The sequence below is a fragment of the Passer domesticus genome, chromosome 16 (assembly GCF_036417665.1).
Source record: "Passer domesticus isolate bPasDom1 chromosome 16, bPasDom1.hap1, whole genome shotgun sequence".
NCBI classification, from domain to species: Eukaryota; Metazoa; Chordata; class Aves; order Passeriformes; family Passeridae; genus Passer; species Passer domesticus.
In genome coordinates, this window is record NC_087489.1 from 9,045,628 (window position 1) to 9,068,863 (window position 23,236).

Here is a 23,236-nt window from a genome sequence, read left to right on the forward strand (position 1 = left end):
ATAATTTCCCCTCAGAATTATTAAAAATGCCATTTCCCTTCTTCTTTCCTTTCCTCAGTCCTCATGCAGGTGTTCTTGAGACCAATGGATAGCATGAGATGATGCCCCAGCTTGTAGGGTGACCTCATACACAGCTAAAATCTCAAGGGAGGTTTATAATTTTTTTAAATTTTAAAATTCTTATTTGAATAACAGAGTTTTTGAGAACTCTGGGAGAAGATTTTTTTTTTTTGCTCTTGGGTCTGTTTTCTCAGCAGGATTGACCCTCAGTGCAGGATGGGGACCTAATCCACCTGCACCAAACTCCAGCCACAGGGAAACCTTGGGAAGAACTTGTGGAAACACCTGATCCAGAGGTCATGAGACAGAGGGGGTCAGGGCAGGGAGGAAAAATTGTTTCCAGGATTTTCCCTGACCGCTGCAGATTTTTATTGTGTGAGATCTAGAAAGCTCCAGTCACACATAAAGATGGTAACTGGAAGCCTTCAGCATACATTTAATAATAAAAAGTAGAGACATGTGGCAATGGTCTCCCAGAGTTTCCTCAGAAATTAATTCAGTGGAATCCTAAAGGAGTTAGATCTCTAAGGCTGTTTCTTCATTCTCCAAGGCAGCTCAGTCACTACTTTCTCAGCACAAAATCTGGAGGTTTGCTGCTCAGATGTCAAAATGAGGCCTGGGGAAGGAATATGTGTCCTGTCCTATATAGTATGTGTAATAAAACATTCCTTAATTACTGGAATGAATCTGAGACTCTTCCAGTAAAAAAACCCCAACAACAACAACAACAACCACCAACCAACCTAAAGAAAACCCCTCAAAATCCTAAAACAAAAAACCAACCAAACAAAACAAACAAACAAAAAAACCCCCAACCCAACCTAAATTAGCAGAAAAAATTCACAAAAGTAAATGTAAGTTCCGAGGTTGGGATGAGAACTGAGCTGGGAGGAGGTTGGTGGGAAGGGGCTGGGGATCCTCATGGCTGCACTGGTGGGAAGGGGTTGGAAACCATCAGGGGTGGGTGGCCCCACTCCCTCTGGGACCCTGCTCCCTGCTGGGATGTTTCTTTCACATGATGGTGCCCTCAGTCTGGATGTCCCTCACTGTGGGAAATGGATTTGTACAAAAATTTATATTCATTATTTCATTTAATTATTGATGATCATTATTTATTATTTTATTTAATGATTTATTGTTGTCGAGATGCATTGTAGTAGGACCCACGAGGGATAATTTTAGATTATTGGCTTTAAGGCACTTACAGCATGGTGTGGCAAAAGCTGATAGGCCAAGAAACGCTTATCATGTATTGTAATTAAGAAATAGTTGGCTTCTGATTGTGATGGCATGCAATATAACATCTGCATTGTCCCACCCTTCACATCAGACTGAAAATGGAATAAAAGCTTTTAAAACACCTCTCAGTTGTGCCATCTCTGGGCCAGAAAAGGACCTAATCCACTGCAGGGCTGAGCATTTCCACCTCTCGGGGCTGCCCCTGCTGTCTCTGCCCCTCCATCCATCTCCCGGAGGAGTCTGCAGAGTTTGCAGCCCTCTCTGTGCCTGCAGGAGAAGCAGGGTGTGAAAAGTCCATTCCTGTGGCTGTGATGAGAGCAGCTGGCAGATCCTGCTCTGGCCCCGAGCTCACGCTGCTGCAGAGCCCCTCCGAGGGGATGGAGGCTGAGGGCTGGAAAAGGCACAAAACACGGAGCAAAATGGTCTTGAGGGCAATTTGAGGAAGGAATAAGAGGTTCAGAAACTGGGACAGAGCTGGGGTCAGGCTTGGAGGAGCACATCCCTGTGTCTGAAGGAGAGGATGCCGAAGTGCAGCTGTGCCCTGCTTTGTGCTCCTGGCTGGAAAACACTTAAATAACAGCCCCAAATGTGTTACCTTGGTATTCCTGAGAGAGTGGAAGATGTGGGGTTTTGTCAGTCCATTAATGAGAGTGTGAAGTAAATATTAGACCAGACATTACTTTAATTTCCTGAAGACCTTTCACACAAGTCTTCACATCCAGATGAGGGAATTGTAATAGGATATATGTTGCTCAGGGTCTTTTCACACAGTTTTTTGCATTCAGAAGCCTGGCTCAATCACAAACACTCAGTCTCAGCATCAGTGGCTTTTCTGAGCTGGAAAAAGTTCCCAAAGTGCCACTGCAGCCTCTGTGCCACCAGCTTTGCTGAGGCTGGAGCAGCCCATGGAGAGGAGCAGCCTCTGGTGACACAATTTCATTCCATGGTGAATGCAGGGGATGTGGGCTGGGTGGGTGAGGGACAAAGGGCAATGTAGGGGTGGAAAAGGGGTTTGATTCTGTGGAGGGTGAGGGATATGTGGAAATGGATCAGCTTGTGGGGTGAGGCAAGTTCTTAGGTAAGGCTGTGGTTTTCGGCAAGGACAGAAAGGCTTCTGGTGGAGGTTAAATATCACTTTTGTAGGGGAATAATACAAAATTTCCTCAGTTGGGAGTGAGCTCTGAGCAGCCCAGGGTGCTGGATAGCCTCTCATGGCCACCAGTGCTTGTGGTCCTGTGGGCAGGCATGGCTGGGTGCAGCCACTGACATCTGTGACATACATTTAGAAGTGTTCTTTTATCCTGTCAAACACTCAGACCCAGTTTTTTGGCTTCTGTGACTCAGCACAGCTTTGCTGGAACCAGCTTGTCCCAGCAAGGCTGTTGACTCTCAATCCCACCCAAAATCAGGGGGATTTGCTGCTGCCACTGCTCTCTGTGTGACATCTCCAGAGCATGACAGCCACATAAATAGCATATGTGAGGAGACAGCACAGATCTGCTCCTTGGTGCATCTTATTTGCATACATCTCCTCTACCTAACCCGTGGTTCTTTCTCCCCAGTTACAGATTTGTTAAGGCTGCAGCCTTTTCAAGGCAGATATTCAGGCCTTTGCTGGGAATACATTTCCCTCTACGGTTGCTTGAAATTTTTGGTAAACATCTATTGTTTCCTCTTGCTGGAGAACAGAATGAGGGAAGGCTTCTGGGGCTGAGTTCAGGTGGGTTAAAGCTGTGAAAACATCTTGCTTTGGGGTGGTTTATCAGGCATCAGCTGCTATTGATCCACACAACAGTGAGAACTTGAGTGACATCTCTTTGGGGAGAGCAAGTTCAGGGGGAAGCAAACAGCAAATGGTTTCTGGGTATCTTGGTGTCAGACTTTTTTTTGCAGTGATTTTGTTGCTCTCCAAGCTGTTGGCTGTATAAAAGGACTGCAGCACAAAGGTGATAAGCAGATCTTTACTTTGAAAGGCTCCTGTGAAATTCACCATCTGAGCACAGAGATGTTTTCCTCCCTTAGGGATAAGAGGTTAAAATGCTGGGATGGTGTTCAGAGGATCTAAATTAATCATCTGCTGCTGTTTCTTACTGAGTACCTCTGCAAATCCTGCAACCATCACTGCCTTTCTTCAAATCAGAGATCCTTACTCTCTCAGCCTCTGGGACACCCAAACAGTGAGCCTTGGATTATGGGTGACCATTCTCAGAATGGTGAAAAAAATCAGTGTACTAGGCAAGGAATAATGGGGGCGAGGAGAGCTTCTGTCTTGTAAGAGTAGAGGGACTTGCTTGTTTCCAGGTTCGTGAGTTTGAGATGCAAAGAGGAGGAAGACAGTAAAACACAATTTAATGCTGCAGTGAAGATTTATGGCATCATCTGCAGTCACCTGAAAAGATCAGTCCCTTGAAAATTGCAAATAGTGATGGCAGATAATAAAATATCAGTGAATTTGGTACCACTGTATGTTCTTTCTCCTTCTGGAGCTTGGGGGATTTTGCTCTAAATTAATTTTTGGTGAAAGCAAGGTCTGCTCTAATTATTTGCAAGTAACGAGGATCAGGTCTAGCAGCACAGAGAGTTTTCTTAAAACGGCACTAATCCTGGTAATTCTCCTTACCATGGACCCTGTAGATGGGTAGAAGAGAAATAGAGAGATTTCCTCAGTATTTGTGCTTGAAATGGGCATGAATTACACTTGTTCTGCTGTCCTGCTGTTTTACAAAGAGGAACCCATTGACTCCAGCTTTGTTAGCCTGGTGGCCCTGGGAACCAGCTGATCCTTCAGGAAATTGTTTTATTGTATAATATGCCTGTTCCCATAAATCAGTTCCATGCAGCCTCAAGAATTGGCAGGGAGGTCCCCAGCCAGCATTAAGGTGTGTTGTCAGGGTACAGAAGTGTCAGCACTGGGCAGGTGAAGCTGCCCCTCAGGAATGCGGGGATGGATGAGCTCAGCTGCCTTTCTCTGCTGGGCTGGACCTAAAATCTGTGTGTGAATGTCTCAGCTTGTGCTTGTGACTGGGTCTGAGATGTATGGGATGCATTGGGATCAGCCACCTCTGACAGGGGCTGGACCATCACCCTGCCATTTGCATCCTGAGATCTTGTCCCAGATCTGCTCTTCCCGAGAAGTTCAGTGATCATGGAAGGGAGATGGGGACTGTGAACAAGGCAGGACATGGCCTGTGACATCCCACTGACCCCATTCCCCTTGCTGGGACTGGGACTTAGGCAACACCTCAACACACGCTGCAGTCAGTGGGATTCCTTTCCCACAGTGTGTTTGTCCCCAGGCCCATCACTGCTCCTTGGGAACAGTTTTTCTGGTTTTCTTTCCATTCTGATGCTCAGCAAAGCAGAAAAGAGCCTGCAGAGGTTTCTGTCATCTCTGAAATGAGTCTGATTTGAGGAAGTACAAAAGCTACAATGAATATGTATTACTGGAAATATTGAAGAAGCCAATGTCCTCTTCTTTTTAATAGATGTTATTTCTCATTCTTTGAATGAGTCTGCTGGCCATGGAGGGCAGATAATCCAGTTGTGGAATCTTTCTTGTCTTGTGTTGTTTCATGATTTATAGCACCATGCAAGGAAGAGAATTTATCTCCACTGTCTCAGTGAAGTACCACTGAATCCCCTTGTAAAGGCTGCTCTGGAAAAGTGGGGTTTAGGGTTCAAGACAAGATGTTTCCATATTTTTATCTCTTTTTTTTTTTTCTAGTTTCCCTGATGCTCTGTTGACCATAAATCCGTAAGGATCATTCAGTTATAACTCCCCTGCCTTAGGAAGGGATACATCATTGCTAAATTTTTGTCATCATTAATGTTCTAATATCACCCATTACCAGTGGTTGTGGTCCAAATTTAGCTAATTAGCCTTTGGCAAGCCATTAATCATGTGGCCATCATTCCAGGAGTGACGGTTGCATTTTTGAACCTTTGCTTTCCAGCACACTCCACATCCCCCCAGCCTTTCCCCTGCTTTTCTCCAGCCCAGGTGCTCATTCCCTGCATGAAAAAATGATTTTACATCTTGAAAAATTAATTCTCTGCTCATGATGGCCTTGATTAAACAGATTGACAAACCATGCTAAAGGTGACAAAACAGCTCTGACATGCAGATGTCTTCACCCCCTGAAAGGAAAAAAAATAAATTCCCGTGGGCTGTTGCTATTATGAGATGCAGGTGGCTGAGAGGTGTTTTCTGCAGAATCAGCAAAGGTTCTCCACATTTAGGAACAATGTCTGTAAAGTTAAACTGGTTGAAATGGCAGAAGATGCAATTACTGGCACTTGAACTGGATTAACTTGAAGTAATTAAGGATTTTTCATCCACAACTGATGCAGACTGTGCTGATGCTCCAGGAGATTGGAGGCAGAAATGGCAAAGGTGTGTGTGGCTGCCCCATCCCTGGAAGTGTTCAGCGCCAGGTTGGCTGGGGCTTGGAGCAATCTGCTCTGGTTTTCATTTCCATGTTGATGCCCTGGACTCTCTGTTGTAAATTCAGCATTCCTAATGGTGTGTGAGATCTGCTGCCTCCCCAAAAGCTCCCTGGGCATCACCTGGAAGAAGGGTGGCTTTTTGTCTTGTTCTTTTCTTGGCTTTTGTTATCTTGCTGTCTGCTGAGAAATCTTCAAGCTGAAGAGCTGATCTGTTTTTCAGAGAAATAGGCTGGGATAAATCCTTTCTGGGTAATGTTGACAAAATTTAGGTTGTCTTCATTCCCAGGCTTGGTGCATAGACCCCAATGGACAGGAGGCTTCTGATGAAGAAGAAATCTGTCAATCATGCTGTCAAGATGATTGTGCTCCTCTCACCCCAGGGAGCCTGAGAAGAGCATGTGCTAAGATCCATGAGATATTCTGGAAGGACAGAGCTCACCATTATTGAATTATAATTGGAGTGAAATTATGTGAAACAGTAGGATTGGGACTGAAGGTGCAGCATGAGCACCCTGGGCTTTTTTCCCCCATGCAAAGAGGGGAAACAGGGATGAACACTGAGGAACAGCTAGAGGGATGGATGAGGGGAATTTTTGGAAGGATATTTGTCCCAGACACATATCTTGGCTGTCAGTAGTTCAAAGTGCATTCCTGATCCCTCTTCCAGCAGCCTTTCAGAAACACATCTCTCAGGCCAGAAAGAAAACCACAAGATAAATAGGTGAAGCTGCTGTGTTTGCTGCTCTGCATTAACATAAAGGAGTGTGGGAAGGGCTGAGAGCACTTGTTGGGGTGAGAGCCAGCAGAGAGGAGCAGAGCTGAATTTGCAAACACTCTTCCCGTCAGCTCCTGGGCTGTCCAGCTGGGAGCTCTTGCACTGATTTACTGCTGTCCTTGCTTCAGCCTTTGGAAATCAATCCACTGACAATTAAGGTAATGTCTGGTCTAATATTTATTTCACACTCTCATTAATGGACTGACAAAACCCCACTTTTTGAAGCAGTGAGACTGTTCTGTTCTGCAGGAGGGCTGGAACTCTGGGTCATGCTTTTTTTCCCTTGTCCCTGTTACAGCTGAGATCTCTTGTTGAAGCTTTCAAGAAAATTGCCACGCAGCACCATACCTTAGCATTGTGTTCCTGGTGAACAAGGTGCAGCTTTTGTGCTAAATGTCCCCAAATATCCATTAAAGGAGAGCTGGAGCACAAAGGGGTAGCCCTGGCTGCCTGCTGGGGCAGGAGCTCTGTGTTGGGCTGGCTATGGGTTGGGAAGAGAAAAAACATTTGATGCCCATGAGCTCATGTTCTTTTCCTCCACCTCTTGGGCAAGAGTGCCCTGAATTTGCTCTGATCAGTGTGTGCCTCTGCTTTTGTTCCCAACACTGAGAAATTTCCCCAAAATGCTGGGAAATGGCTTCTTTGGGGAAACACTGCAGATGGCCAGAGGCACAGAGCAGGGGGCTCCGGTACTCAGCAGTGAAACCACTTTGGGAGTGGGTCCCAAAGTCCTCTGTGCACCCTCTCTGGGGGCTGCCCTACCTGGGGACTCTGCAGCTCCTGGGAAACGAGTTTATCAGGGTCAGTGTCCCACAGGCAGTCTGGGAACTGCAGGTACCTGTGGGCTCTGTGTGAATCACCCCACCTTGAGGTAAGGAATTTACCACTGCAGCCTCTGAAATACCTAACTCCGATGAGAAGTGCAGGATGGTTTGGGTTACCAAAATGACCTTTAGTTAATGCTGCTAGAAGAATACTAAATAATAACAATTTTCTCCCCGTAGCTCTCATTCCTCCATATATATGTATATATATATTTTTGCCAGTTTCTAGGTCAGATTCCCCATTCCGCTGCTCCTGCGCTAGAACAGCGCTCAGGTTGCACAATTGCAGAGGAGGCAGGAATCTGCTTCCTGAATCCCGATCTCCCCAGCAGCCTGGCCCGATCCTTCCCTTCTTCCCCAGCATCTCCTGCTGGGAGCCCACCCCAGGTAGGCTGGGGGTCGGGGGGCTGCGGCAGGGCGGCTTTGGGGACCTCGGGGGATGCTGGTCCCCAAAGCCACGCCGGGGGTGGGACGGGGAGGGGGGAGGACGCTGCCCGCATCTCGCAGGTGTGGGCTCGCCTTCCCTTTGCCGCGTTCGGTTATTTATCATCCCCCCCCCTCTTTTCCTCCTTCCCCCTCCCGCTTTTCTCTTACGCAGTGGGAGCAGCCCGGCAGCCTGGCTCTGCCCAGCCGCCCTCCGTCCTCCCTCCCTCCCTCTCCCTCATCCCTCCCTTTTCCTTAAAAACGTGGGCTCCGGGGTGCAGCCCCCTGCGCTGGCAGCAGCAGCCCTGCTTGGAGAGCAGCCCTTTCCCCTCCTCCACCCGCGGAGCCCCGGCTTTGTCCGTGTGCCCCCATCCCCCGGCCGGGGGTGCTGGATGCGGCCGCGGGCAGCGGAGCCAGGTGCGGAGCTGCGCTAGAGGGGACCTGCCGCAGGTAAGCAGCCCGCTGGGCTTCACTGCCAACTTCGGGCTTTTCCTCGCTGTTTTAGCTCGGCTGGGGTCGTGCCGGAGCCCCGGTGGCAGTGGAAGGTCTGGGGGCACAGAGCCGCGTGTGGAGGACTCACCGGCCCGCAGGGATGGGAGAGGCAGGTGGGGACAGGCAGCCCGTGGAGAGGGGATGGGGTGCGCAGCCCGCGCCGGCCGTGTGGAGCAATGCGCGGTCGCTGTGTGCCCGGGATGCGCCAGGCTCGCAGGGTTGCATCCCATTAAAATGCTCCCGGGGAGGGGGGCTGTGTTCCGTGCCGGTAAATCATCCCTTCTCCCCGGTAATAAATCACCCTTCCCCAGCGTTTCTCGTGCACTCGCCTTGCTACAGTGCCCTGCCACCCGTTTGATCAGCAGATTTTAAAGCTGCCTCTTGCTGCCCCAGGTCCTTGGCGCAGGCTGCTGCTTCAGGATGGACCCGCTCTTCTCTGCCCATATTTTTGAAGACCCCGACCTGAGGAAGCTGCTGAACGACTCCTCCATGCTCAACCTGAGCTTTCTGCCCAGCAACTGGTTCAACAACAGCACCGGGGACGGTTTCCTGCCGCTCAGCATCAAGATCACCATCGTGGTCGTCTACTCCATCGTGTGCATCGTGGGGCTGGTGGGCAACTGCTCCGTCATGTATGTCATCGTCAGGTAGGACACCGGGCAGGCTCCCGGGAAGGCTGGGAGCGGGGCAGACCTTCCCTCCCTCGATCCCTGATGCGGGAGAAGCAGCAGGCGCTTCCCTGGGGTTAGAGACGTGCTTTAGAGGTAATGATGTGGCATTTGTTTTATTGTTTTGGTTTTGTTTTTTGTTTTTTTTTTCCCCTTCCTAGGCTGTGATGAAGGTTTCTGCCAGTTTTCAGCTGCCCTCTGGTGCCTCCTAAAGTTTAACCCAGAGAATGGAACAGTGAGCAGATCTGCTCAAAAAATGGGTCTTTTTTTTCTTTTTCTTTTTCTTTTTAGGGATCTGTGTGTCCCTGGGGAGGGCAGTGTGCTGGGAGCATTCCACTGCCAGGGTGTGCTGGCTCCTTCATGGGACCTCTCCTTCCTGTGCTGTGTCCGGCACCCCAGCTGTGTTTGCAGGTGCTGCTCCATCTGGGAGCTGGCTCTTTCCAAAGCAGAACCTTGTTGCAAAGGAAAGAGCCTGCTGGGAAGCTTCCTTTTACTTTTACAGGAGAAAAAAAAAAAATCACAAATGTAAGTCTTCCAACCCTTTGGAGCCCGCAGACTTAAATAAGATGTGAGAGGATGCTGCAGAGTTGAGGGCAACTTGTCTGGCTCTTTGTGCTGAAGTCAGGAGGGTGGGGGAGACCTTTGTAGAGGGACAGCACAGAGGGTGCACCACTCCATCCTCCCTGCCCATTGTTGGCATTTTGAGTGTCCCTGTCTGCTTCTGCTGTGGTTCCAACCCTTCTGGTCCTGGGAATCAGAAATCTTGTTCCCCCTGTAAGTACAGATTAAGTTTGTGCAGCTCTTTGGGCTGAGATTATGTTAAACCCAGCATCCCCCTTCTGATCTCTGCACCCTGCATGTTAAGGAGGGAGCTTCCATTTTATCTTGGAGCAGATTCCTGGTGCAGGTGGATGCTGCCAGCACAGAAAAGACAGGCTGAATCCTCCAACAGAAGAGGAAAGTATTTAGCAGGTATTCAGACACTGATGAGATTGTCTTGCTCCTGCCAGGAGCCCAGCTGCTTCCAAAGCACCTTTCCCCTGAATAACTACAACTTGGCTGGGGAGATGCTGTAAAATTAGGTCTTTGGTACCAGAGGTTGCTGAAGAGTTGTTGAATCTCTGCTCCAAGGGCAAAGTGATGTGACTGTTCATCAGGCTGCCTGCCTGTGCTCTTTTAGCTGAGGAGTTCATGGCACTGAGAGGGGATCCCATCAGCCCCACGGAGTCTGCAGGTGCAGAGAGGAGGTTTGCAGCACTCTGGTGCCATATCTGGACAGCTTCAGTGTAGTAGCAATTGTTGGAGTAGTTTGTGTGTGTGTATGTGAGTAGGGGGGCTCTGGAGCTGGAAGCCCTTGATGTGGCTGCATGGCAATGCCAGCCCCTGCGCAGCAGAGGAAGGGAGTCCTTACCCCGTGCATGAGCCTTGGTGTGTGTAAGGAGAAGCCTTGGCAGAAATCTTCTCCCTGTCTGCACAGGTCTGGTGGGATGTGCACAGCAGGATCCTGCTGGCCCTGACCAGGGCTGGGACTGGAGCATCACCAGTAAAATGAGTGTCCCAAACTGGGGTCCCAGGCAGGGTGGACCTGTGCCATAGCTAACCATGAAAAATACTGGCTTCTGCTCCACTCCTTTTTGACTTTGACTTTGTTACCTTCCAGCTGGATAAATGGCACTCAGAAAAGAAAGTGGGATTTAGCACTAGGATTTCCCATGGAATGTAACTTTTTGTGTGTGTCCTCTCATTTTACAGCTTTTAAGCAACTGAAAACTGGAGACAGGTGCCACCCCAATCTCCCTCAGGTTTTTCCATTTCTCTATTTCCCTTTACTCAGAAATGGAAATTGTCTGCTGGGGAGGTTATAACTGAGCTAGAGCACGTGCAGGAGCTGCTGTTCCCCACTCATGCTCCCTGGGAGCTCAGCACTGAGCTGGGACCAACACTGAGTTAGAGCCAAGGCAATGACCCTTGAGTTGATGAGTAGCAGCTTCTGGTGATCTCTGCCCAGGATTCTTCTCTCCTTGCCCTGTCTGTTCAGGTCAGGAGAATGTGAGGATGGATTGGACTCAATATCAAACTCTTGACCCCGGCCACGTGCACAGATTGGTGAAGAGCTGCCAAATTGTGTCCATACAAGGAGAATGCTGATGGGCTTCTCAAACACACGCTCTTCTCCTCAGATTAGAGCTTTGATGCTTCATGCCTTGAGTAGCACCTGGTTTTCAGCAGGTTGGAAGTTGGTTTCTGGTAAGTCAACACAGGGTTTAGGGGCTCTTAATGATAAATTAATGGAAAAATGATCAAACCCTCTGTGCTGCACCCGTATCACTGTAGGTAATGTGCACCCCAACAAATTTTTTTCTTTCTATGCTTTGGCAATGATAATATTACACAGCCCATAGGAAAATGATGTACTACCTTCCAGAAAAAGACTGGTGGTGTTATAGACAGTAATTGTTTCCCATTTTTGAGGGAGCTGGGAAATAAAAATACTCTAATACCAGCACTCAAGGAAATTGGAGGCGTCAGAAAAGCTCATTTTTTTTGTTCCTCCTGAATGAGTTTTCTGCAGCACCAAGGGGAAAGTTTTAAATCTCCCGGTATTTCACACAGAAGCACAAATTCAAAGCCTCCTCTAGGTTTTCCCCTCTGATGTAGAACCCAGCCTACATCTCTATTGTATTTGGAATGATTTAACATTTGGAACGATTAATTTATAGAGACAGTCATCATGTGACTGTCAATCCCTTCCAGTGCTGAGCAGCACTAATTGGGTAAGATGGAGAAGGGCTCTTGTCAGGAACACGATTTCCTGGACAGTAAAGGGCCTTTTGTGGGAACCTGCCTCGTCTGTGGCTTTGTTCTGCTGGCTCATCCTGGAGCTCCTTGCCAGCAGAGACGAGGCCTCCCCTCCCTCCTCCTTCTGCTGTTTGCTCTCTTCTGCATATATTTCCTGTTCTGCTTCTTAATGAACGCGAAACAAGGAGCTGAACAGAGGGTTTGGGGAAAACCAGGCTGCTGAGATCCCTCCTAGCTATTAACTGAAGTCTGCAAGGCTGCTTGCCAAAGATCTTTGCATTTAGGAAGGAAAGCAAAGTGGAAGGAGGGTATATTTTTGTTTTTTTGGCTCTGGGGGTAGGGCTGACCCAGGTGTCCTTATGGGGGTGTGACAGAGGCCCCAAATCTCTGCCAGCCATTGGTGACCCAGGGAAGGGACAAGCTGTCCCCAGCTCCACCGTGCTGCTGTGATGCTCAGCACTGGGGGTCTGCAGGACTCCATTCCTCCAGTGCAAACCCCCCTGGGAATGCTGCCTCATTTCTGGGGCACTCCTCATTGCCATGGCAGCTCTCTGTTGGGAGCCTGGCAAAATGCTGGGAGTGCTCAGCTCTCCTATGGCAGAACTCCTTTCAGAGCATTTGAAGCAATGTTTTGGGCAGTTTAGGGCTGTCAAGCCCCTACATTTTCATCTGTTGCCTCCAGGTGAAGGTTTAGGAGGAAAAATGTGATGGGGAGGTGCCTGAACCATGAGCCTGCCTGGGGATGCTGTGCCAGCTGTTGTTCTGCTTGAAAAGTGCCTCAGCCCCTGAGAACAGGGGTGAGGGCAGCTAGCTGTGATGAGACGGGGGAAATTAAGTTAATTATGACATTTCAGAGATGCTGATTTCTTAATAGAAAGCTTTCTCAGGGAAAAGCCTGGACCAGCTGTGTGTCTCAGAGCTGAAATGAAGTGAGTGCTTCGTGCAGGGGGACCCAGCAGACATGAGTGGGGCCATCTGAGACCTTTGCTGTCTCCAGATCTGCCTCTTAGTTTTTACTTGAAAAACAAAACAAATAGACATCAATTATTGCAATTTATGGAGAAATGGAACCCAAACCAAGGACTCTCTGCCCTGGAGAGTGAGTGGAGCTGGGTGAGGATGGTGAGGTGAGCAGCAGGGGATCCTGCTGGGACAATGGCTGCACAGGACAGGTCTGCAGCTCCCTGATTCCTGCATCCCCATGAGCCCAGGTGAGCTGGGTCAGCCACATGACCCACAGTGGCCACATCTGGCCCCTGCTGACACAGGTTCTGCAGCTCCAGTGTGTGCTGAAGGGCTCTTTGTGAGTTGGGTGAACGGGAGTTGCCCCTGTGCAGCAGTAACTCTGTGATCTTTAACATGGGACTTGGTTCCCAGTGTTTTTCAGAGACTGGGCAATTCCCAGAAGCATTCTGGGTGTCAGCAGAGGCAGATCTGGCCCATGAGCCAGATAAGAGCGTCCTGCTGCAGGGTGGATGCTGATGAATGCCCTCCTTAGACCAGAGCACCATTCCTGGTGGCCAAGCCCCTGCTCAGGGATGTGGGATCATGCCTGAGAGCCCCGGGGTGAGCTGCTGAAGCCTTGCAGCAGCAGCAGCCACAGAGCCTCCTCCCTTGGCCTGGCAGCACATGCACAGAGATCCCCCGGGAGCACCTGCAGGGCAGGGCAGGGCTGGTTTTCCATAGCTGTCCCCCAGACACAGAGGTGAGACTCAAGGACAAAAAGATCATCTGTCCCAAGGTGTGTGCTCCTCCTGGCTGGCTGCAGGATCCCTTACTAGCCCCTGCTAGTCAGTCCCTGTCTTGCTGGGTAATTTATGGGCTTTTAGGTGCTGTGCTGGTGGCTGCCTTTGCTGTAGTGTCTGGCCTCAGAGTCCAGACTAATTTAAATTTGTCCTTCTCAAACTCTGTGCGGTTTTTTCAGGGCCTGATGAACCATTGAGAATAAATCATCTGTCACTGGTCAGAAGTTCCAGGCTGAGGGGGCTCTGGGATGGTGATGAGAGCAGCAGGGATGCAGAGAGCACAGTGTGGGTGGACAGCTGAGGGGACACAAATCATGACAGAACGTGCCAGATCAAATATCAGCTTCACACAACCTGAGGGCTGAGAGCAGAGATGGGAGCAGAGATGGGAGAGAACTGGGGCTGACTGCCACCATCACAGGGGGAGAGCAGCTCAGTGAAAATCCTCTTTGAGCCTTTCCTGCTCTGTTTTGCTCCCTGGAGCATGTCCAGGCATGGGGGCAAAGGCTGGCACTGCTGCCAGGGTGTGAGGTGGGGATGGAGGGAGCTGCTCAAGGTGAACAACACTGTCTGCATCCTAATTAGCTGCAGCTACACATATCAGAATCAGGAGGCTCCAAGAGGCAGAGAGCTCCTGGAAACAATGCTCAGGGTTTTTCAGGGCTGCAGGCTTTGCTCTGGTCCCTCTGCCCCCGGTGTCTGCAGCTCCACTTTGGGTTCTGGGTTTGCTGCAGGGCTGGTCCTGAGCCCCAGCCTTGCCCTGCAGCCTTGCTGTGGCTGGGTGGAAAAGGGAAAGGTGCAAAACCAACAGGTCTGCAGCTCACCCCGAAGCTCAGCCAGGGGTAGAATCTGTTCTTGTGAGGAGCAGGTCCTTAAAGCCCCGAGGGTGTGTCTGCCAACCCTTAATGACCTCCCCTTAATCTCCTCTCCCAGCCCGTGCATTCCCCTTGCCAGAGGGTCCACGCAGCCCAAAGGAGAGGGAAGATAAGTGCTGAGCTGATATCCAGGTGTTCTTCCTCGGCATCCCAGGGAACAGGAGAGCAGAGCAAAGCAATTACTGTGGTGACAAAGGGGGAGCTGGATGCAGAGCTGAGCACTACCCTGTGGGAGATGCTCCATTAGGAAATTACCTCTGTGGCAGAGTGCAAGAAAGTGGCCCAGCAGGGAGCTAATGTCCTCCACGGAATCCACAGGTTTTTCTGCAGCAGATTTGTGCTGTGGGGGAGGAGACTGGGGTGCCTCCTAAAACCAGAGAGTTTAGTTTTTCCTTTTGTTTTTGGTGCAGATTAAGAGAAAGAACACTCTCAGTTCTGGAGGAAAAGAAAGAGAGGTTAATCCACAGAGAAGTGATTGATTGATTTTTGTGTGAACTGAACATTCTGGAAATGTTTGGGAACATTGGTTGGTTGGGACGATGGCTGTTGGCTCTCAGCATGTAGACAAAGAGGTGTAGAAGTAATTAACTGGGTGCAAATTAATTTCACCCCCTTTCAAGAATGCAACATCAGCTTTAAATTCTGTTGGAAGATGGGTTGAAGGAAGTGCTGGGACAGCCACCTCAGTGTGTCCTGTGTTGGAGCAGGGGAAGGTGGCTCTGCCATCACTTCCAGGAGGGGTGAGGAAGGAGGCAGAGGACAGGGATCTGTGCACTGAAGGATTTTGCAGGGCCAGGCAGAGCAATTGCACCTGAATTCCTGCTAAGACGTGTCTGGGAGGAGTGGGGCCAGTGGGGCTGGAGGGATGTGGGAAGGAGCTGAAGACTTGCTCTGCACACCCAGAGTTCAGGGCTGGCTGAGATGCTCCAAACTTCTGAGTGCTGGGGACACAGGAGTGTGCAGGGAGGCAGCTTTGTCCTCCCGGGATGCTGGATGGGGCTTGGAGGTGGGTGAATTGTTGCTTGCTTCTCTCACTGGTCAATGACAAAAAATAAAACAGGAACAACCTTTAATTTTTACTGTTTTGCAGTAAAGTTGCTCGCCATTGCTCAGAATTGTTATTCCCTTGAGTTATAATGCCAGTAAAAAGGGTTAGAGGTGTGTTGATGAATTGCCTCTGGCAACACTGGTCTGCAACAAACTTGACCTTTGGGAAGCTTGAGCCAGCCCAGCCAGGTCTGTGGTGTTCAGGGGAAATTGCAGCTCCCAGGAGACCTTTGCCACCACAATCTTGGGTGACTGAATAATTTCCTAAAGCCTGAGGTGACAATGCTTATTTTTGCGAGAGCTGATAAAAGTGATTTCACTTCATTTTAATCCCCCTCTACTGACCTGGAGGGGAGAGTGGATCCACTCACAGACCCACCTCACCCCCTGTGCTTTGCCACATTTATCCCAAGTACAAGAATTCAGGAAAGGAAAACTTGGCCACCCTGAGATGCTGCTCTGGAGTTCAGGACACTGGAGGCTGCAGTAATTCTCCTTAGGAAATCCCAGAGCTTAAAGCCCTGGCTTTAAGCTGCCTGGTTGTGTTGGATTTGCAAAGTGCTTTTGCTCATTGATCCCATCACAAAAGGAAAGGCACCAGTATTTTCCTTCTACTGCTTTTGGTTATGTAAGTTTGTCTGGGCTGGCTTTCTAAGAACTTGTGATTGATTTCTGGGCCAGGTAAAGCCTCACTCAGGCTTGTGTGGGGACCTCAAAGTATTTCCAACCACGTTTCCATCAGTGCCCACCTCCAAAAGCTTCCCTTGGTTTTCAGGGTCAAAAATAGGATCATTTAGTTTGGCTTTCTGAAGCTGCTTTCAGACTTCTGATACAAGCACAGTTTAGAGCTCCAAGGCAGGTAAAAATATAGACTTTATAGTCTGGATCCTGGCTCCCTGTCTGCTTCCCTTGCAGACCTGGCCAGGTCACCATGTGTCCCAGCAGAGTTCAGACTACACCAGTGATAATGTTCTGCCAAGCATTCAAATCATTTATCAAGAGCTGAAGAAGCTCAGGGGAGGGCACAGCACAGAGAAGGGAAGCTGGGGGTTGACTGTTCTGGATCAAATTGGCAAAAAGAGCTTTTTAAGTCAAATCAGACCCTGTAATATTTTAACACGTATCAGGCTGAAAATAGTGCAGCAGTTTATGGGTAGAAGTGTTACCCTCAAATGAACTTGCACTCTGTTAATAACATCATTGTCTGCCATTTTTGGCCATGTTTCTGCTAAGACCATTAGTAGAGTAAATGATGGATGAGCTGTAGTTTGAAAATTATACCTATTTGAGTTCTTATTCTGCCCATGAGAGGAATATCCTGGAGCTGAAATGTTAGACTGTCACGGAGTCACTGTTGAGCTTCCATTTCTGCAGACACTGCACGTCCCCCCAGATAGGTGATCACAGCTGGCTCTGCATCATTTCCCAAGTGTGAAAAGGAGATGATTGCCATTAGAGCAAGGTGACTCTTCCTTTGGGGCAGTCAGTTCGTGTGGTAAAAGTAATATTGAAATGACAAAAAAAAAAATCTTTAGGGTTTGATGTGTGACTTTACTCCTTTCTCTAGAAAGATCCATTTGATATTCTGATTTCTGATTCAAACCTAGTTTATGTTCTACACAAACCTCACCAGTTTTTGGCTGGCCAGGGCTGGCCATTTTGCCTGCTCTGATTTGACAGCTCACATCAGCCATGATCTCTGGCTATGAGCCCATGTCAAATGGCTCATGAGCTTGCCCTGCGCCTTTCACATCATCTTACTGGCTAAAGCTTCACCAATAAATGAAGCCACAGGTAGTGAAACCCTAAGTTGGCCTTATTGAAGTAACTTTTCAAGAAACACCATCTGAGGTGACAGCCTCAGGCTTTGATGGTGCTCACTGGCAGCCTGAGGGAATGATTCTCCTGCCCGTGGAACTGACTGTGGAGGGACCATTTGTGGTGTTTTAGGAGATGGGCTGAACCGTGTGTTGGTAAATATGTGGGAGGTAGAAAGGTGAGGATGGCCAATCTCATTACATAAGAAAGTATGGTATCTCCTTTCGAAATCAGCAAAATCTGCTTCAGTAAAGTTCAGTGTCTGACCCATCATGGCCAGTGGGAACTCTAACCATTGCTCATTCCTACATTTCAGATTCACCAAGATGAAGACAGCCACCAACATTTACATCTTTAACCTCGCCCTGGCTGACACCCTGTGCCTGATGACCCTGCCCTTCCAGGGAACAGACACATTCCTGGGCTTCTGGCCCTTTGGCAATGTCCTGTGCAAGATTGCCATCTCCATTGACTACTACAACATGTTCACCAGCACCTTCACACTGACGATGATGAGTGTGGACCGCTACATCGCCATCTGCCACCCCATCAAAGCCCTGGACATCCGCACGCCCCACAAGGCCAAGGTGGTCAATGTTTGCATCTGGGCTCTGGCTTCTGTCTTCGGCATCCCAGCCATGGTGATGGGATCTGCAGAGAACGAGAACAATGGTCAGTAAAGCTGCACCAGTGGGAGGGACAGGAGAGCCCAGGGAGAGGGGGGCAGTTTCATCTGTGGGGTGAGGCCCCTGCTGTAAAATCATCTTAACTCTGCCCCTGCCTCTCTGCATCACTGCTGCTGCTTTTCTAGTGTTAAACATGGAATTGTTATGTGAGGAATTGAATATTAAACATAGGATTGTTATGTTAGGTTGGGAAAGCCCTCTGAGATCAAGTCCAACAATTAACCTAACTAACCTAAACTAATCTGAATGTGCAGATGCTTTTCTGCTTGATCTGCATTTGCTGATCTTCCTTCCCATTTTATTTTTTCACTCTTGCAGAGATCGATTGTCTAATTAAGCTCCCTTCTCCCGTGGACTACTGGGATCCAGTGTTTGGCATCTGCGTCTTTCTCTTCTCCTTTATGATCCCTGTGCTGATCATCACCATTTGCTACAGCCTGATGATCAGGCGGCTCAAGAACGTCCGTGTCCTCTCGGGCTCCAAGGAGAAGGACCGGAACCTGAGGCGCATCACCCGCATGGTGCTGGTGGTGGTGGCAGTCTTCATCGTCTGCTGGACTCCCATCCAGATTTTCGTGCTGGTGCAGTGCCTGGGTGCCAAGGCAGAGAGCGAGCTGGAGCTGGCCATCTCCTGCTTCTGCACCGCGCTGGGGTACGCCAACAGCAGCCTGAACCCCGTGCTCTACGCCTTCCTGGATGAGAACTTCAAGGCGTGCTTCAAGAAGTTCTGCTTCCCCACCGCCTTCAGGACCGAGCTCCAGATGTCCAACAGGATGTGCAGCATCGCCAAGGATGTGGCCTACGCCTGCAAGAACTCGGAGGGGACTAACAATCCGGCCTGACTAGGCATGGAAATCCCCATGGTGGCTGTCGCCCAGCAGAGTCCGACCACCCCCACGTCAGAACTGACTCAGATAACGGCCCTTTAGCAGGACCCCAAAACTGAGAGGTGAGAAACCAAGGAAACAATTTTGGGGGTTGGGAAAACCGGATACTGCGAGAGCACGCAGAGAAAGTGAGCCCATTTGATGCATTTTTAATTCCAGTGCATCCTGCACTAAGGAACGTGTTTGAAATCAGCCCGCTGATTCCTGCAAAACCCTGGGGGTTTGCAACATTATTGAGAGTTTGGGAATTAGGGGTTTAAAATAGGCATCGCTCCTGGGGCTTACACTTCTGCTGCTGCTGCTGGGAGACAGACAGAATGTGAACTCTTGCATCGCTTTTTTCCTCCCTGGGTGGAGATGTTAACAGCTCGCCTGGCTCGCCAGGCGCTCGTGTGCGGGTTTTCCTCCTGTGCCATCGCTCTGAAATCAGACTCTGCTGCAGCCAAAGTGGGCAGGAGCCATCAGACAAAACCCAAGATCATCTCCAGGATGAGTCATCGCGCAGGAAAGGATGCAGGGAGGGAGAGGAGGGAGCTGACGGGAAGAGAAATTCAAACTGCCTTGGAAGGACAGCGCCAGCTCCTGCAGATGGGATCTGCAGTGAAACCCCCGCTCTCAGAGGGGAGCAGGGTGGGGAGAAGGGACTGTCAGAACTGATGGTGTAGCTCTGAAGAGGAGGAAGAAAAAAGACTGAGGAAATTAACACAATTTCTCATTTATATGCTGCTATTACTTTTTTTCTTTTTTTTTTTTTTTTTTAAACTCTGTATTTCCAGTGTAATAATGGACAGAATGTGTCTGTATATACATGTCTGTGGTGGAATAGGTGCAGATACACCGTAGGATTTCACCTTACCAAGCATGCCTTGGGCATCTTCCTCGGTGAGAGGAGGAAGGAATGAAGTGGCCTATAGACACATGTATTTATGTATAGGAAAAGCCATTTTGGAGAAGTCAGAATGGCAGCTCTTCCAGAAGACATGGACATTCCTGGTGGGAGGAGGCAGCCTAAAACAGTCCCACCCACTTCACATGGGATAAGTGGGGCACAAACCATACAAAACCTGGGGTTCTGTGGTTTGTTTTATGTTTTTAACTGAAATGAGACCCACAATGCTGAAAGCATGTGGGAAATGCTGCCTGGGTACCACCCCTCCTGCCAACCATGGAATGATTTTCCTCTCCCAAAGCAGGCCAGAGCTTTGTGGAGAATGAAATGTCCTGTCATTTCACTTGATAACAAAAGCTTCCCCAAAGAGTTTCACCACTTGAGTGCCCTCTGTGCTGGGGAGAGCAGCAGCCTGGGGTTGTCCCTGTAGCACAACAGCCCCAGGAAATCTGGGCAGTGGTGGCCAGTGGTGCTGATGGGGGAGCAAAGCACCAACCTCCACCTGGAGATGGGGGGGTCAATTCCAACATGAGAACCAGCAGTGTCATCTGGACTGTACAGATTCCAATGTGAATATATTTCTTGTGCTCTGATCTATGAGATTCTGTATTTTTAATGTATCAATTTGCCAATATTTTAATGCTGTCATGTTCTTTCTATATGCTGTACAAAGGAATTGAATGTTATATTTCTATGTAGAGTGTTTCTCTCATGGTTGGGCTTAAAATATAGATGCAATTACAGTGTCCCATGTGTAGGACCCAGATCCATTGTAAACTGCTCGAGCTGGGAGGATTTTGATGCTGATTAACATTTGATTGGGAATCTGGATGTATACCAGAGCAAACTTTGCAATTAGCACTTCCCCATACCAATCTGGAGGGAGGAGGAAATCTGGGCACTTTAAGCACTTTGTAGTGGATGTTAATCCCTGAGCCCTCACCAGGAAATCCCTTATAAACCCCAGGCATGTGAAGAACAGCTCCTTGAGAACTGTGCTGCTGGCAAGCTGCATCCATGCCTTTGGAAAACTGGGTTAGGTGGGATGTTTGTGGGTGGTAACAGCACTGGGCAGTGAGAGACCTTGGGTCTGCTCAGCCCTCAGCTGTGGGATGGTCTGATGGGGTCTGGAATGGCTGGGGCTGAAGCTGGGAACTGACTGCCAGGCTGTTCTTACCTTTAGGAAGCAGGAGAACATTCATTAGTGGCTGGCCAAGGAACAGCCACAGTCCCTTTGTCGTTCTTGGCTGGGTTTTTAAATAGATTTATGTCCTCTGAAAAGAAATATACCAGTGTTAGGCATTTTTTAAATATGGATTTTGTTATAATGACTATGCTGCAACAATCTTACATAATCAAGTACTCAATAAATGTATGTTTACCAAGCTTTTGGGTATTTCCACAGCCCTTGCAGTGAATGTGTTTAGGCATTCTGTTCAATGCTCAGTGAAGTTTGTTATAAGAAGAGCAGCAAACACCTGAAAGCAAAACTTTATTGTAGTGTGCCTCTGGAGTTACAGGCTCACGGTCAGCTGGATGGCTTTAGTGCTGGCTCTGTAGTTCCCTGTGGAAGTGGTTGTGTTGGTGCGATTTTTACAACTGCCGCAGTGTAAATGACATTTAGGTGGCTACTTGTGTGCTTTAATAAAGGAAAGTAAACCCCCCTGTGGTTTGGATGATAATCTGGAAGTGTTCACTGGGTGGATTTGGAATGTCTCAGCCCATCCCTTTGAAGTGAGATCTGCGGCAACTTTTGTTACACAGACATCTTGGTCTGTAGATAACACAGAAGATGTGTTCCTAATGTCTGTAGGAAGAGAAGATGTGAAAATGTTGGAAAATTGGGGCCCTGGCTCATGCAAAGGGCAGCTGTGATGTGTAGCAGGGCACAGTGCAGGCAGCTGCCTGCTGTTAGAGGTGAAGTCTGCTGCAGGATGAAAAAAGCTCTTCCCACCTCCTCTCCCCACAATTCCCAGGAGTTATGGGGTTAGGTGTGACCTCGGAGAACAATAAATTGCAGAACTGCTCTGAAAATAAAGCCAAGGTCATATTCTGTAGGAAAGATGGACTGGACAGTGAGATGTGCAATAAAGAAAGTGCTTTCTCTCTGCAGAGATCAATATTCCTACCCAAGCAGGTAAATATCAGGAGAGGGTTTTTTATTAGCAGTGGTGATTTTCTTCTTAAAAAAGAAAAAAGTAAATTGGTGAGAAAAAAAAATGGAAATCCTTATTTTTCTACTAGTTCAGTTAATTATAAGTATCCAGGGGTGAGTTCTAACAGCAAAACCATAAACCAAAGTGCTTTATTCAGTATTTTGGGATTTATTAACATACCAAGTATTCTCTCTGCTGCTGCTGGCTGAAATCAAGTGCTGGAAAAGGCTGAGGAATGGATGACCTCTGGATGGATGAGCTCTGCCCCAAGCAGCTCCTTGGCTCTGGGTAAATCTGGGCAGAGATCTGGCTTTGCAAGGACCAGATCTCCCTTCCTCTCCCTCAGCCAACAACACTCCCCCCTCCATCAATTCATCCATCAAGTACAACTTCTAACAGCAAAAATAAGGAGCAGAATTTACACTTTCACCGAGGTTTGGATGGAAAACCCTCAGGCACATGGTGGGGTTCTTGGTGTTGTTCTCTGCAAGGCCAGGAGTTCATCTCTGATCCCCGTGGGTCCCTTCCAGCTCTGGATGTTCTGTGGTTTATGGTTTTATGCTGTGGGAAGAGCTGAGCTGGGGATATGCTGGGTTACCCTTTATTGAGCTGCAGGTTGGGGAGGTCACTGGTTTTGGGTGAGTATTCAGCTGAAGTCCCTCTCCCCAAGCCCACAGCCAAAGGAGCCACAAAGCCTTTCCCCTGCTCCAAATGCCTCTGGCCCCAGGGCTGGGGACAACTGCAGCAGGTGGGAGAAACCCCAACTGCAGAAAGAACAAAGCTGTGTTGGGCCCTTGTGCTGCCCCTGCTCCAAAGCTCCAGACTTGGCCTGATGAAGACTCTGCCTGAGGCTGAGCAGTTGCCACGTCTGTTTTCACAAGTTTTTCATGAGAAGTTAGACTGTAAATATGTCTTTCTTTTTTAAAATTATCTTCTCCTTTTTTTTTTTTCTCCAGGGAGGTTTGTTAACTACTTAAAGAGCTGTCACTGGGCTCCAATCTCTCTCTGGAAACTCTGGAATATCATTGCAGGGTACAACAATGCATGTCCAGAGAAGGATGCCTCTCACTCTGAAATGCTTTATAGGGAAGGTGGCTACTCTCTATAGTTAGAGCTCCTTTTTTTAAATGAAAAGGATCTCCAGCAGCAGCTGGTGTGGGTGCAGCCTTTGATATCTGCTCAAAAGAGAGACTGAGACTGGCAGCAAAGCAGGCTCTGCCAGAAAAACTCCAGCTTGCTAGCCCACTCATTTTGCTGTGCTTCCCCTCAGCTATTTTTGTGGCTATTTATGCAAAAGCCAATTTCTCCTTCCTTCAACAGGAGAATCTCCTTCGGACACATCCCAGGCTGCAGCCCTGATTGTGCATTCATGGCTCACGCTGTGTTTGCCCTGTGGATCTCTGTGCC

General features: G+C 48.7%; 1 protein-coding gene across 1 annotated transcript; it reads left to right on the top strand.

The window, feature by feature from the left end:
* The first annotated feature begins 7,557 nt into the window (after positions 1–7,557).
* OPRL1 (opioid related nociceptin receptor 1) lies at positions 7,558–21,337 on the top strand. The gene is made up of 5 exons (XM_064391465.1): positions 7,558–7,731; positions 7,943–8,217; positions 8,653–8,906; positions 17,528–17,883; positions 18,216–21,337. Exons 3-5 carry the CDS (start codon positions 8,680–8,682, stop codon positions 18,737–18,739), a joined length of 1,107 nt encoding a protein of 368 aa, XP_064247535.1. The 5' UTR covers positions 7,558–7,731; positions 7,943–8,217; positions 8,653–8,679; the 3' UTR covers positions 18,740–21,337.
* Positions 21,338–23,236: the final 1,899 nt, after the last annotated feature.